This window comes from Spermophilus citellus (assembly GCF_964194105.1).
Source record: "Spermophilus citellus genome assembly, chromosome: 11".
NCBI lineage: Eukaryota > Metazoa > Chordata > Mammalia > Rodentia > Sciuridae > Spermophilus > Spermophilus citellus.
Window position 1 is genome coordinate 102,605,617 of NC_138192.1, and position 14,254 is coordinate 102,619,870.

Here is a 14,254-nt window from a genome sequence, read left to right on the forward strand (position 1 = left end):
ACAGAGGAGGTTTAAAAGATATGGTCAAGTCATATCTTTCCTTTAAACATCACTCTGAAGTCTTTAAGTGACAAGATCAAGAATACAGAAAGTGTTGTACTTGATATCAGGCTGTTCAATCATCCGAAACAAGTAGTTTTTCCCTCTTGTTTCAGAATCTTCTTTTACAGCTAGATACACAAGTCTGGTAAAAGAGTATATAATTTTCAGAACTGAAAAAAATTCTTCTAGTATGTGTACTGTTACTCATCAGAATCACCAGAGCCAGGGATGTTCATTAAAATGAACATCTAGCAGCTGGGCACGGTGGTACACACTAAGATTCCAGTGGCTCAGAAGGCAAAGCCAGCCTCAGCAGTTTAGCAAGGCCCTAAGCAATTTAGTGAGACCCTGTCTTAAAAAAGGGCTGGGGATGTGTTTCAGTGGTTAAGCACCCTTGGGTTCAATCCCTAGTATCAAAAAATAAAAAGTACATTCTAGGCCCTTGCTCTAAATTAACTGAATTAGAAACTCTTGGGATGGTGCCTGGGCATTTCCATTGAAAACCTGCTCTCCCAGGTGATTCTTATGCATACTAAATTATTACTGTTATATCTAACATATAAAATGTTTATGTAGACAGAAAGTAAAAGTTTTGCTATTTCTCTTACTACTAAGAAATGATCTTATTTAAAAACTGCTGGACTATTTAAGGCAGACCAGTAAAAGGGTCCTATATTTCTAAAGAATCTTACAAAGGTCAAGGTTTTCCCTACTAATCAAGAAGGATGTTGCCATTATTAGTTTTAGAGACAGAATTTTAAAAATGCCTTTCTTCACAGATCTTATAATTTCATCTTAATCTTTGGCTGTTTTTCAAACCTGGTAATTCCCCTTTAATAATTTAGTCTCAAAGACGGAAAAAAAAAAAAAAAAAAAAAAAAAAACTACTCATCCCAGCCCTCCTGAATTACACGAGATCAAGGAAGATTTCACTACCTCCATTGTCAGTTGTCGCTGGGCATCTTTGGAAGCTTGTAGGTGAAGTCTTAGTTCTTCCTTTTCAATCACATGCTAACAATATATTAAAAGAGACACATGAGGCTTTCCCATATTAAAAATGGCTACTCCTTCCCTTTTAAAAACATCTTAAAAGTTTCTCTGTGGGACATGTATTCTTAAGTCCTTTAAAAGGCTTTTAGAAGCCAATTAAGAACAATAAAGTGAGCATAATTTCTAAGGAAAATCTAACACCATTTAAGAGAAAAATAGTGACTCCAAACTATTTAAGATATTTTAGGAAATAAGGAAGATTAAAACAGTAATTAGACTAAGGCATTAAAAAGGGCTGGGGACCTGTATATTTTGTTCCATGTATCTAGTGCTGCTTAGCATACAGTACCAGGTCAGCACTTAGCAAACATTAGCTGAATGAATGAATACACCTACTTCTTTAAGTTTGTGCTGCAGATCTACAATCTGAGACAAAAGCGAGGAGATCTCCTCTTGGTATCGAATCAGTTCATCACTCTTCCCTGACAATTCTTCAGTCATTTTGGACATCTGAGCATTTGTTTCTCCTAGGAAGCAAAATTAAAAGGTATAGCAAGGGTTAGCAAACTACTGCCTATAGGATGAATTCTGATTAGTAACAAGGACTGGACAAGCATAAATACATTTTTCTTTAACATAAATTACAAAAGCTTTTTCTGAGATAGGCAAATGCTGGGAATTATACAGGAGACAATGACACTGAAAAGAGATTACTTATAAAGGCCAAAGGCTAAATGTTTTACTTCAATTTTTTTCTTTATGTAAGACAGTTGTTCCAATATTTCTCTTAATGACGGACTAAAAAACTAAAAGGAGAGCTAAGTGAATTACATATTTTTGCAAGCATTAACAGGCAATTTCATTTGTCTTTGAGAACTCTTCAGGGGTATGTAACTTAAATCCCACAAACAATGATAATTAATCTTAACTAATCTAACAAAGGAACAGTTACAGAATGGGACAGTCATAATCTGTGACAGAATGTGATAAAGCTACTGAGATGCTTCTGTGTGAGACAGACTTTCTGGGCTACCCAGAAAACTAAGTAGGACCTCCATAAAATGCAGCCTAGCATTCTTGCATGTACATAAAATAGAACTTTCACAATTCCACTGGAGAAATAAACCTGTATTTCATATGAAAAATTTGACATCTAATTACAAGTGGAAAAACTACTTTGCACTGTTGTATGAAAGTTATTATTATTTTTTTTTTTAAAGAGAGAGTGAGAGAGGAGAGAGAGAGAGAGAGAATCTTTAATATTTATTTTTAGTTCTCGGCAGACACAACATCTTTGTTGGTATGTGGTGCTGAGGATCGAACCCGAGCCGCACGCATGCGAGGCGAGCGCGCTACCGCTTGAGCCACATCCCCAGCCCTGAAAGTTATTTTTAACTTGATGGAGAGCCTCTTGTATTTCAAAGGATAATAATAGAAAGGGAAGAGACCTGGAGCTGAGCTTTGGGGAAAGTCACTTCTTTCTGAAGTTGGTAAAGGTAGTAGAGAAGATTCAATTACATTCTTTTTGGTTCTCTAACATTCTGTTACTCTAAGGTGTCATATTTTGAGACACACAGCCAAAATGAATTGATGTGACATTATCATATTGTCTTTCAATATAAAAGGCTATGTTTACAGAGAAATTAAATCTTTTTCTGGTGAAGTCAATCTTTTTCTAAGATTTATTTTTTAAATTGTTTTAGAGAACATTACTTCAAATATTCCTGTCCTTACCGGAATATTTGGGTGTTCCATAAACATTAGATTTTATGCCATATTTTAAGCCCTTGTTCTGCCTCTGATCGGTTTTCTGACTTTGGCAAATCATATCCTCTCTAGGATTATTTCCTCAGCAACAAAATGAGAGCTTTAATTCTTTTCTTGCTATTATGTTATAATTTATTTATAGAAATACAGGGCTTGGATCTCATGAAAATCAAAGGGAAATCAGCAGAGAAAAGGGACTCAGGGTAGGAAAAGGGGAGTGAGTGGGGAGGTGGTGGGAAGCGATACTGACCAAATTATATTGTTATATTGTGTGCATGTATGAATATGTAATAAGAAATCTCATCATTATGTACAACTATAATGCACCAATAAAAACATGTGAAAGGAGGGAAAAAAAGAAATTCAGGGCCTTCTTTAATGATGATGGTTATTTGAAACATGTATTTCTTAAAAATACATGTGGTATCTTATTTAGGGTTGTAGGCTCAATGTGATATTATAGAACTTTTAGTAATTGCTATGGTTTACATGTGGTCTGTCTTTCAAAGGTTGATGTGTTGGAAAAATGTGGTGGTGTGGAGGTAGTGAGATCTCTAGGAGGTGGGACCTAGTGGAAGGTATTTGGGTCATGAGGACACTGCCTACAGAAGGGATTAAAGCTGGTCTCTCCAATTATGTTAGATTTCTAGATTTTGGTTGTTATAAAGCAAGAACACCTCAAATGCTTGGCCCCTTTTGCATACAGCTAGCTCCCTTTCCACCTCTCTGCCATGTTGTAAGCCAGCCAGGACCCTTGCCAGGATGTAGTCATCACAATGTTTGGAATCTCTAGCCACTAGAATTGTGAGCTAAATAAGCCTCTTTACTTTGTAAGTTACTCATTCTCAGGTATTTGTTATAGCAACATAAAATAGACTAAGTAAATTTAAACTGTTTCTTGAGATACTTCTACTGAAACTATTAATCAAATTTCCGAGTTGGAGATTTCCTAACAAAGAATTGCACAAAGGCTATGAAATAGAATATATTACTACTTACGAAGTTCTTTAACACAGTCATTCACAAGCTGTTGTTCCTTCTCTTCATAAGTACAAGTTTCTGTCTTTATATGACAAGCCTTCAAGAAAAAAAAAAAATCAGTCTGTGACAATATCGTCTAATGCTTTTGTATTAACAACTATAAAAGGCTTTGTTGTTTAAAAATTTAAGCTCACCACTTTCAAAGGAAAAAAAATAGTAACAGTCTGTCAAACTTTACCTACCACAAAATAAATATAGGGAAAAGAACATGAAAAGCATCTCTCCTCATTGCTCTCAGGGTCTTTGCACACGCCCATTCATGCCCCCTGTAATCTACATCTCTAATGAATCTCTAGGCTTGGTTAAAATGTCACTTGCTTAAGTAGGACATCTTTGATTCACTACATTATGTCAGCTCATAGAAACCTGAATTTTTTTGGACATAGTTCTTCTTCCAGTTACTTATTTATATATATAAACTCCATTTGATGTCCATCCTATGCTATGGCTATCCCCATTTTACTTGTCAACCTGCTATCATCCACTTTTCAGTGGGCTCTAAGTAACAATGGAAGGCAAACAGTTCCTTGTCTGCCAACCCTTAATAAGAATGTTATGCCATAATTTATCTCAATTCTACCTGCAACTGAACCTTGTAGCCTTTAAAGTAAAGGACAATGAGAATGAGGTCAAATATACCTTGGATCGAAGAGCCATGTTCTCTTCTTCCAGTTCCTTGAGCTTTTCTTGTAGCATGTCCAGCTGTAGCAAACCTTGAGATAAGCTAAAGGACTCATTGAACCTAAGAGGTGTAGAACAGCTGGAATCAGTTTCACTCTCTTCAGAAGCAATAGAGACGATTCGAAGTAATTCATCTTTCTTGGATAGCTCATGTTGCAGCTGATTAACCTGCGTACAAAAAGTGCTTGATTATAGCTTCTACTAGGTGGAACAACTGTTTTTTGCCATAAAAAATTATAAAATCAGATGCTAGATTTGAATGACAAAAGTAACAAGTGTTAAAGATAATAACAAATCCCAGATACTTCCTAAAATACAGTTTTTGACCATTAACTCAACTAATACCGATTTTTATTTAGTAGGTAAGAAGAAAATTCAATTTTCATACTCTAAAAGATAAGAAAATAGAAGAAAATTTCACTTAAGATGATGATACAATCTTAGTTGAAAACAATACAGAACAACCTTCAAAGTACCAGAACAGACCCCCTACTTCAAATTTTCAACCTAAGAGCTTATACTTTAAGTTATATATAACTTTGCATGTCTTCCTAAGAATATTAATTTTAGTTCTAGGAAATAAATATTTTCAACATAGACATAAATATTATCAACTATAATATATTTATAAAAGATACATGAAACCTGATAAAAATAACAAGTTATAGGAAATCTGAAATTTAACCATTCAAGTTGACAATAAATTAGTTCTTAATACAAATATTTATTGATATGGAATAAATGCATTTTTAAAAATTTGTTTTTCTTTTCTGCCTTTTGTTTTGGCTTCAGAGTAAAGATACCTACACTTTATGATCACATACAAAGACTTCATACAAAGGGGTAAGGACAGTCTTAGGATCTAAGCAGGGTGCTAGAAGCACTATGGATACTGAATATAGGCTTTAATTGACTAAGGCAGGGTCACCTGAGTGTTCTATATAGTAACATTTCATTTCTCTACTATTTAGTTTGATGGTTGCCAACAGGGACTGGTATTTACCTACTACCATCATTTCAAGGATATCTGGGAAAATAAAGGTCTCCACAAGACCTAAACGTTTAGTTTCATGCTGCAAATACTAGATCAAAGATTTTACTTGATCAAAGGCTTGTCCCAATTGCTCTTCCAAGGCTTCATTTTGCTCAGATAAGACATGATTCCGCTTTAAGAGAGCTTGTCCAATTCGAGCAGCTAGCTCCAGATCACGATCCCTCTGTTAAAACACCAAATAAACACACTTCTTTGAGTACTAACAGAATTAGATGTCAGCTTAGAAATTTTGCAGTCAATTTTGATAAACTCAAAAGCAATCTCCTATAAAACATTGAGATTCATTTTAATGACCAGATACTGCAAATGAATACAGGGTCAGGCACACACAGGTAGTGTTTAATAAATATTAATCAGGGCTGGGGCTGTAGCTCAGTGGCAGAGTGCTTGCCTAGCACGGGTGAGGCACTGGGTTTGACCCTTAGCACCACCTAAAAATAAATAAAATAAAGGCATGCTGTCCATCTACAACTACAAAAAATTTTAAAAAATTAATCAAATGGATGACTACTATAGTTATAAATGCAGGAGAGCATCTCTTTTTTTGAGACTGAGTGACAGTTTATTGATCATTCTAGTCACTAGAGCCCAAAAATTAAACCCTTAAACTTATAACTGGAGAATTAGAAAAATTAATAGAGGCTTTAAAAAAAATAAGGATGGGGATGGAAATATAGCTCAATAGTAGAACATGCATTTAGCATGCTCGGGGACCTGGGTTAAACCCCCAGTGAACAACCCCCACTCCCCCTCCACAAGATGGAAACTATACCATTAAAGCCCAAATATCTGTTAAGCATAATTGTGTATTAAGTATGATAATGATACAGAATTAGCCATTTAAGATACGGGGATCATATCATATTGAAAATAGTTTTGTTTAAGGCAAAGTTTATATGCACTCTTGCCAGTAGCTTAGAGGAAAACACAGTGAAGAGCCCCACTGACAATGGTGTAAGAATAATGATGTGAAATAAAATAAGGAATAAAGAATTGGAAATTTGAGGCTCAGGGGTCTGCCTCTAGGAGAAGAGAGTCTAATGAAGTTGGTGTAAGTGACGCAGGGAGGCCAAGCAACAAGCCTTAATTCAGAGTTATAGTCAGTTAGAGCCCTGGAATCCCATCTGTATGGTAGTGGTAAGGATTATATTCATGGCATGGAAAACTGTCACATATCTCTAACTGCCTAAAATATGAGTTCAGTTTACATTAATCATTATGAATAAAATTGTTTCCCTCCCATAGCACATAAAAATGGATGGATTATCTCCCAAGTATCAAGGTCATTTATCTCATTTAAATATAGGCTAAGTGGCATATACAAAAATTAGTCTGAAAATCTGGGGAGGAGAGGGGGCAGGTATATGTCAAAGAGAAAGTTAAACGAAACAGATACAAGAAGAGAACACTATTGACTATTAACTGGAAGAGATACACTATACATGTTTAAAATGCCATAAACAAACTAAGATCAAAAAGATCAAATTGAAAATAAAAAAAGGAAATGCTTTCATGTTATAGTTTAGTTATGAGGTGTCCTCCAAAAAACTCATGTGTGAGACAACGCAAGAAAGTTTAGAGGTGAAATCACTGGGTTATGAAAGCCTTAACAGGTGCATTAATTCACTTGAATATATTAACTGAGTTATAACTGTAATCAAGTAGGATGTTGCTGGAGGGGGAAGGTCACTGGGGCATGCCTTTGGGGTATACATTTTGTCCCTGGTGAGCAGATCTCTCTCTGCTTCCTGATTGCTATGTCCTGAGCTGCTTTCCACCACAGTCTTTCACCATGATGTTCTGCCTCACCTCAAGCCCAGAGGAATGGAATCTGCTGTTAATGGACTGAGACCTCTGAAACCATGAATGCCAAATAAACTTCTCCTTCTCAAACTGTTCTTGTAGGTCTTTTGGTACAGTGACAAAAAAGCTGACTGAAACACTGCAGCTATTTATTTGCAATGGATCCCCATTTGCAATGGATCTTCTTGAATGGGTGGCTCTACTCCATAACAGCAGGGACAATTTAAAAACAAGATCTTTTTCTAGAAGAGACAGTCCAGCCTGCACCATATTAATCAATCAGCCAACTGATAGATCAATCAGTTCTCTATAACTTAACAATCAACGGTTCAGAAACCATTTAGTTTGTAATGTGAGATGGTATGCCAGATGTTTCAGTTGTAACAATCTTACCCAAAAAGAACCCAGAGCACAGACGTCACCATTTTTCATCTAATGTGCAAATCTGATAGATTACAAATGATCCTCAGTTTTAGCTTTTTTTTAAAGAAATATTTTTAAAGTTGGAGATGGACACATTACCTTTATTTGTTTATTTGTATGTGGTGCTGGGGATTAAACCCAGTGCCTCACACATGCTAGGTAAGCACTCACTAAGCTACAACCCCGGTCCCCAGTTTTAGCTTTTTGTATTAGAGAAATAAAAGATAAACTCCTACCTCTGCAAGGAGATGTGTAACCATGTCAATGTCATTGTAAGTTTTGGTCATCTGCTCCACTCTGTCTGTACCTAGAACTAAGTTAAAAATAACTTAAGAAATAAGAGAAAATTTAAAATACTCATAAGAATTAAAAGATAACAACAAAAGCTCCATATTTTTACAAAAAGTCATTCTGGAGTATTAAAATGTATGTGAAAAAAAGGAAAGATTTTTCTTGTATTAGCCAATCAGGAAACAGACTAACCATTACAAAGTCCATATCATACAAAGAATTTAAAAGTATCAAATGATCAGAAGGCAGTCACTTCTTGACCATTTCCCCTGCCCTTGGGAAAATAAGAAGCTTGGCCTAGTCACATCTGAGAGTGTGGCCTGGGAGAATGGATTAAGCTGTCCACTACAGTTTAAGCCCTATTTAAATTAAAGTTACTGAGGGCTGAGTTAGTGAGGGGTAATGCAGTTAGAGAGGAATTTAATTAACATTCTCCTGTGATTTTGTTGACCATGAAAGATTATCTAACATATAATCTTTCTTTTTTTTTTTTTTTTGGTACTGGGGATTGAACTTAGAAGCACTCAAACACTGAGCCACATCCCTAGCCCTATTTTGTATTTTATTTAGAGATAGGGTCTTACCGATTTGCTTAGTGCCTTGTTTTTGCTGAGGCTGGCTTGGAATCCTCCTGCCTCAGTCTCCCAAATTGCTGGGATTACAGGCATGCACACCGAGCCAGGCTAACATGTAATCTAATGTAAACTTTGTAGGACTTTGAGCCACAATCCTTTTAAATTTAATTAAAAACCCTTTATCTGTAATAATCTACATAATTTCTACATCTTTGCTATAAAATTAATTGTATGCCATGTTATTAGTTGCATAATTTAACCACAGTGATAAGGGAAAGGGGCATTTGGGCCTATAGGAATAAATAATTTAAGTGGGACACTTAAATTCTTAGCATGAACAAAGAATTAAAAAATTAAGACAGATACCTACAGTAGTGGTCTCTTCTACTTCTGATCACACAATAACAAATCAGAAGTAAAAAAACAAATATTCATGCTGTAAATTAGTTACAGAAAGCCAGCCAATGATTGCAAAACCAAATATAATCTGGAGCAGTGCTTCATATTTAATGTATCTGGAGGAGTTCTAGGACACTGATAGCATGTAGAAGATTCCCTGGTGTTCTAACATGAAGCCAGGGATGAAAAACACCAATCTAGCTAGGTGTGGTACCACATTCCTGTAATCCTAGCGGCTCGGCAGTTTGATGCAGGAGGATCATAAATTCAAAGCCAGTCTCAGCAAACTTGGGAGGCCCTTAGCTACTTAGCAAACCCTGTCTCAAAATTTAAAAATAAAAAGGGCTGGGGGGTGTGGCTGAATGGTTAAACACCCTTGGGTTCAACCCTTAGTACCAAAAAAATAAAAATAAAAACCTCTAAAACCAAAAACCAAACACCGCACCCCCTCTGCTCCCCCCAAAACTAAAGCTAACAAATGCACAAATGGGAGAACCAGGAATCCTAGAAAATCAGTTAAAAACATTTTTTACATAATTTTTTTAAAAATTTCCAATCAGAGTGGAGATGAAGTAGCAGATTTAACTTGGAGTAAAGCCAGTAGGCTAAAGCATGTAATAAACAACTGTGAATCATAAATCAAATAGGATAAAAGGAGAAGGAGAAAAGGATACTAATATAGTTTAGAACTATTAAGAATAAAACTTATTTTAGACAAGAGAAATGAAAACATAGTGCCTAAAAATGTTTACCATTTATAGGCAATTTATAGGAATAGTATGAAAATTTCAAGTTAAACCTTAAGAAATTATTCAGTTTATCTTATTTTCTCCCATGAGGAATCTTCTCTGAGAGAAATTATTATATGACATATTTTAAGACCACAAAGCAAAGTATTAGTGGCAAGGACAGGATTTTAACATGCAGGTGATAATGTGCAACTCACAAGGTCATTAGAAAAGTAAGGAGCTCTTCCTGTTACCAGGTTACAGGCCAGACTCTGGGGGTCCCAACAAGTCAGGCCCAGCCACTCACCAACAAACAAACAAACAAAAGTAATGGGGAAAACAGGAAAGAACTTTAATCCATATGGCCATAATGAGAACGGCAAACTGAGATCAAGCATCTCAGTCCCAACTTCTTTGGGGAATTGATATGAGTTTTAGGTTAAAATAGAGGAAGCATTGGGGCAGGAGTTAAGAGGCATTCACAATTAAACAGTCTTGGTCAAACTGTTGTCTGGCTGATTGTTACCTCAGTTCTGGTTCTGTGAGTGGCTCCAGGGATGTCCTTATAAGAAATCTCTATTAGCTGTATCTATTAGTTATATGATAGACATTTATCTATCAGACCTGTAATCCTGGGAGGGGGCAACTCAGTTTCAGGAAGCAACTGCTCCTGCTTAGGGGAGCAGTTTCATCCTCAGGTGATCTGCTTGTTAAGACTCTGCTATTCATGGAAGGCTTAGGGCAACAACTAGAGAATTCTAGGTGCCACTTTAGCAGTCTTTAAGAGGACTTCATACAGCTGACAGATGAAGGTCCTTGAAAATCTTGAAAATATCCTATTCTTATTTTAGTGTCCTCAGTCTTGAAGAAAGACAAGATAGGTTGGATAAATTTAGGGCCAATAAATCTTCTATTGCCAGTGTTTAGATAAAATCTCCTTAAATGATTAGCATGCCTTTGTGCAGAGCGGAGTATGAATCTGAAGACTAACACAAAATGAAGGCAGAAATGCCAAGATTCATTTCTGTTTTTAGTTCCCCACTGGATATCTGCAGACCCAAATGAAGTCAGTGCTTTGTGTTCCTACCATGCTGCTCTTTCTACCTCAGCTCCATTAAAAACATTAAAAAGCCCTAATGGAATACCAGAGTATAATACACCTAAGACAGTGGAATGAAATTGACCAAACTATCATATGCACATTTATAAATACACCACAGTGAATTTCACCTTTATGTGTATCTATAAGGCACTAATTAAAAAAACTATAAACAAATGAAGCCCACTAGAGTAGTGGAAAAGGAACAGGGAGAGGGAGAAGAGGAGGGACAGGAGAAGTACTTGGGACTGAATTGTAGCAAATTACGTTCCACATCTGTATAGTTACTTCAAAAAGAATCCTAATCTTATGTATAACTATAATGCACTAATAAAAAAAGAAAAAAAAAGAAACCACATACTCATGAATATATCAAACAGTATAAATCCCCATTTTGCTTTTTAAAGTGAGAAGATATCTATGCATGTCTATTTGTAAGAAAGGCTGGAAGGACATACATTAAAATGTCAACAGATGTTATCTCAGTAGGGATTATAAAAAAAAAAAAAAAACAGCAACACTTGTTAAGAGTTTTCAAAACACAAAAATGAACTTTAAAATGCTTAAATATTTATTATGTCAAACAGTTAACAACCTTAATCTCCAATTCTTATGCTTTATGTGAAACGGCCTATGGTCCAGGCCCCAAAGACTGGACCACTTCCAAGTCAGCCTCAAAGCAGATAAGGAACACAATGGCTTCCTCTCTGCAACCTAATCAGTGGTCTTCTCTTCCTTCACACAAGGTTCTCAGTAAAGATTCTTCTTGGGATGATTCCAAAAGAGCTCAGAGAAAAGCTCTTAGAATCCTCTTGGTATTTAGGTACTGTAATTAAATGCTTCAAAAGTCATACACTGAGAGAGGCAAGAAGGCAGCCTTTATTCCAATCAATCCTATCAAAATCTATTTTCCCTTTACTGCTCAGCTGTTAAAACAAAAAATATGTTAAATGGCTCAGAAATTAGGAATGATCCCTGCTGATCATTAGCAATGATCCAGACTGAACTTTCCTAACTCTCTCTCTTAAAAAAAAATATATATATATATATATATACATATATATTTATTTATACATCAGGGAGATAATAAACATTTTTATGGAACAATTTTGCCACTTGGTTTCTGAGAGTTGTTAATGTTCACACTTTGGGTATAATAGTTGGAAAATCTAATGTTTCTGAAAATATGGTGTGGGGGGCTAGTACATAGAAGAGCTTCACTAATCCTTACTTTCTGTGTTCCATCCCTGTCTAATCCATTCTCATATTTTTTTTTTTTTCAGGATGGGAAACACCAATGTTACTCCATTCTGAATTGTCATTTATATGAGGTGCTCAATAATTCTTTAATATGTCCCTTCCAAGATAGGTTTTTATCATAATTTCTGAATTTTAAAAAGAACTCTAATCTTTCATCAGTCTCCAACCTTCCCTCACCAAAACCCAAAACTGAATTAAAAAAAAAAAAAACAAAAAAGGGCTGGGGATATAGCTCAGTTGGTAGAGTGCTTGCCTGGCATGCACAAGGCCTTGGGTTCAATCCCTAGCAACGCAAAAAAAAAAAAAGCACGTACCACTTGCATAGTAAAACAGTTTCTGACAACTATAAGCAGGTCTTGTGGTTTTAACCCTAAAGAAGTGACTGCATGTAGTTCTGACTACTTGGGAGACTGAGGCAGGAATATCACAAGTTCAAGGTTGGCCTGGGCAACTCAGGGAGACCCTGTCTCAAAATAAAATAAAAAGGACTGGGGACATATCAGTAGTAGAGTGCTTACCTAACATGTGTGAGGCCCTGGGTTCAAACATTTCTACAATATAAAAAACTATAATATAAAAACTGAGATGTATTTGGACATATAGCTAAATTTTTCTCATGAAAATGAGAGGGTTGATCTAGAGGGATTGTAACTCTGCTAATCTCTAGGACCTGGCTCATAATTAATGTTTTCTGAACATTATCAGTCATTTCCACACCATTAATGGCTTTAGAGGGCAGAACACAAAGGAAAGTGCATGTACCAATAAGATGTAATAATTTCTACAAGTGTATTTCTCTGCAAAGTTTTATATTCTCCCCAATTCCTTAATTTCCTAATTAAGGTCATTAGCTTTGGTTTATCAGTGCTTCTCAAATTTAACAGTGCATCAGCATTACCAGGAAGATATGTTGAAGCAGAGTGCTGTGTCTCACCCCTGGAGTTTCCGATTCTGTAGGTGGATTAGGGGCTCAAGAATCTGCATTACTAATGAGTTATCAACTGATGTGGACGGCAGGGTTCACATTTGGGGAACGCTGCCTTAAATAAAACTTATATATAATAAATCCCATGCCCCTTCCCTCTTCTTATGCCTTAGAGAGTGGTCCTTGATTCCCAAATAAAATCTCCAGAAAGGCACATCAGGTTTTTATTTTTAGCTTTTACATGAACAAGGTTCTTTCTATACCTTATGTGTTTTTATTGTACAGCTAACCCCATAGCTAGGGCTTACCTGTAAAAAGATAAGGAAACACCTGGAGTAACCTGCATGCACAGTAACACATTCATTAAGCATCTTGAGTTTTTTAAGTGACGCAGCATTATTTTTTGGGCCCACTCACAGCTCTCAAGCATTTTATTTATTTATTTATTTATTTATTTATTTATTTTGGTACTAGGAGTGAAACCCAGGGGCACTTTACCACTGACCTACATACCCACCCCTGTTTATTTTTTGAGACAGGGTCTCACTAAGTTGCTGAGGCTAGCCTGCAACTTGCATGTGCCACCATACCTGGATCAAGCATTCTATTTTAAAAATAAATAATCTATTTCTGGTTTGGGTGACTTCATAGACCTTCATTCATGTGACATAGGCTCCTAAACCCAAATGTTTCCTACTAAATCACTATTCTCACAGCTCTAATTCTTTGTGTTATACTAGGGGAAGTGTCTTTGCCTGTGCCACCCCTTTGTGTGTGTGTGTATGTAGGGGAGTGGTTATACTGGGGATTGAACTCAAGGGCACTAGACCACTGAGCCACATCCTCGGCCCTATTTTGTATTTTATTTAGAGATGGTCTCACTGAGTTGCTTAGCACCTCTCTTTTGCTGACATTGGCTTTGAACTTGCGATTTTCCTTCCTTAGGCTCCCAAGCCACTGGGATTATAGGTGACGCCAGATTTAAAGATAGGTAGTTAGTGTAGCTAGGTAAATCGGGTCTGATACAGAGAAAAATAGACTTGAGTCTAATAAAGAAAATGGAGTCTATCTGAGTCTGGGAAATCAGAAACCGCACCTGGGAGATTGAAATGTTATTGTCCTCAGGGTCCCCTGGACCATTCTAAAGAACTGTTAATGAAGCAACTCCCAGCAGAT

At 36.2% G+C, this 14,254-nt stretch overlaps 1 protein-coding gene across 6 annotated transcripts in view; it reads right to left on the reverse strand.

Annotated features, from left to right (window-relative positions):
• Window positions 1–14,254, reverse strand: part of TRAK2 (trafficking kinesin protein 2) — a 62,670-nt gene that overhangs the window by 14,656 nt on the left and 33,760 nt on the right. For 4 of the 6 annotated variants that reach the window (XM_081261569.1, XM_081261571.1, XM_081261568.1 and 1 more), the window contains 6 exons: window positions 8,038–8,129; window positions 5,622–5,738; window positions 4,480–4,689; window positions 3,799–3,877; window positions 1,429–1,559; window positions 979–1,053 (listed from right to left, as the gene is read on the reverse strand). In XM_081261569.1, the coding sequence (XP_081117695.1) occupies window positions 979–1,053; window positions 1,429–1,559; window positions 3,799–3,877; window positions 4,480–4,689; window positions 5,622–5,738; window positions 8,038–8,129 (704 nt within the window). The remainder of the gene's footprint in view (window positions 1–978; window positions 1,054–1,428; window positions 1,560–3,798; window positions 3,878–4,479; window positions 4,690–5,621; window positions 5,739–8,037; window positions 8,130–14,254) is intronic. The other 2 variants (XM_081261570.1, XM_081261572.1) reach the window with 1 other exon arrangement.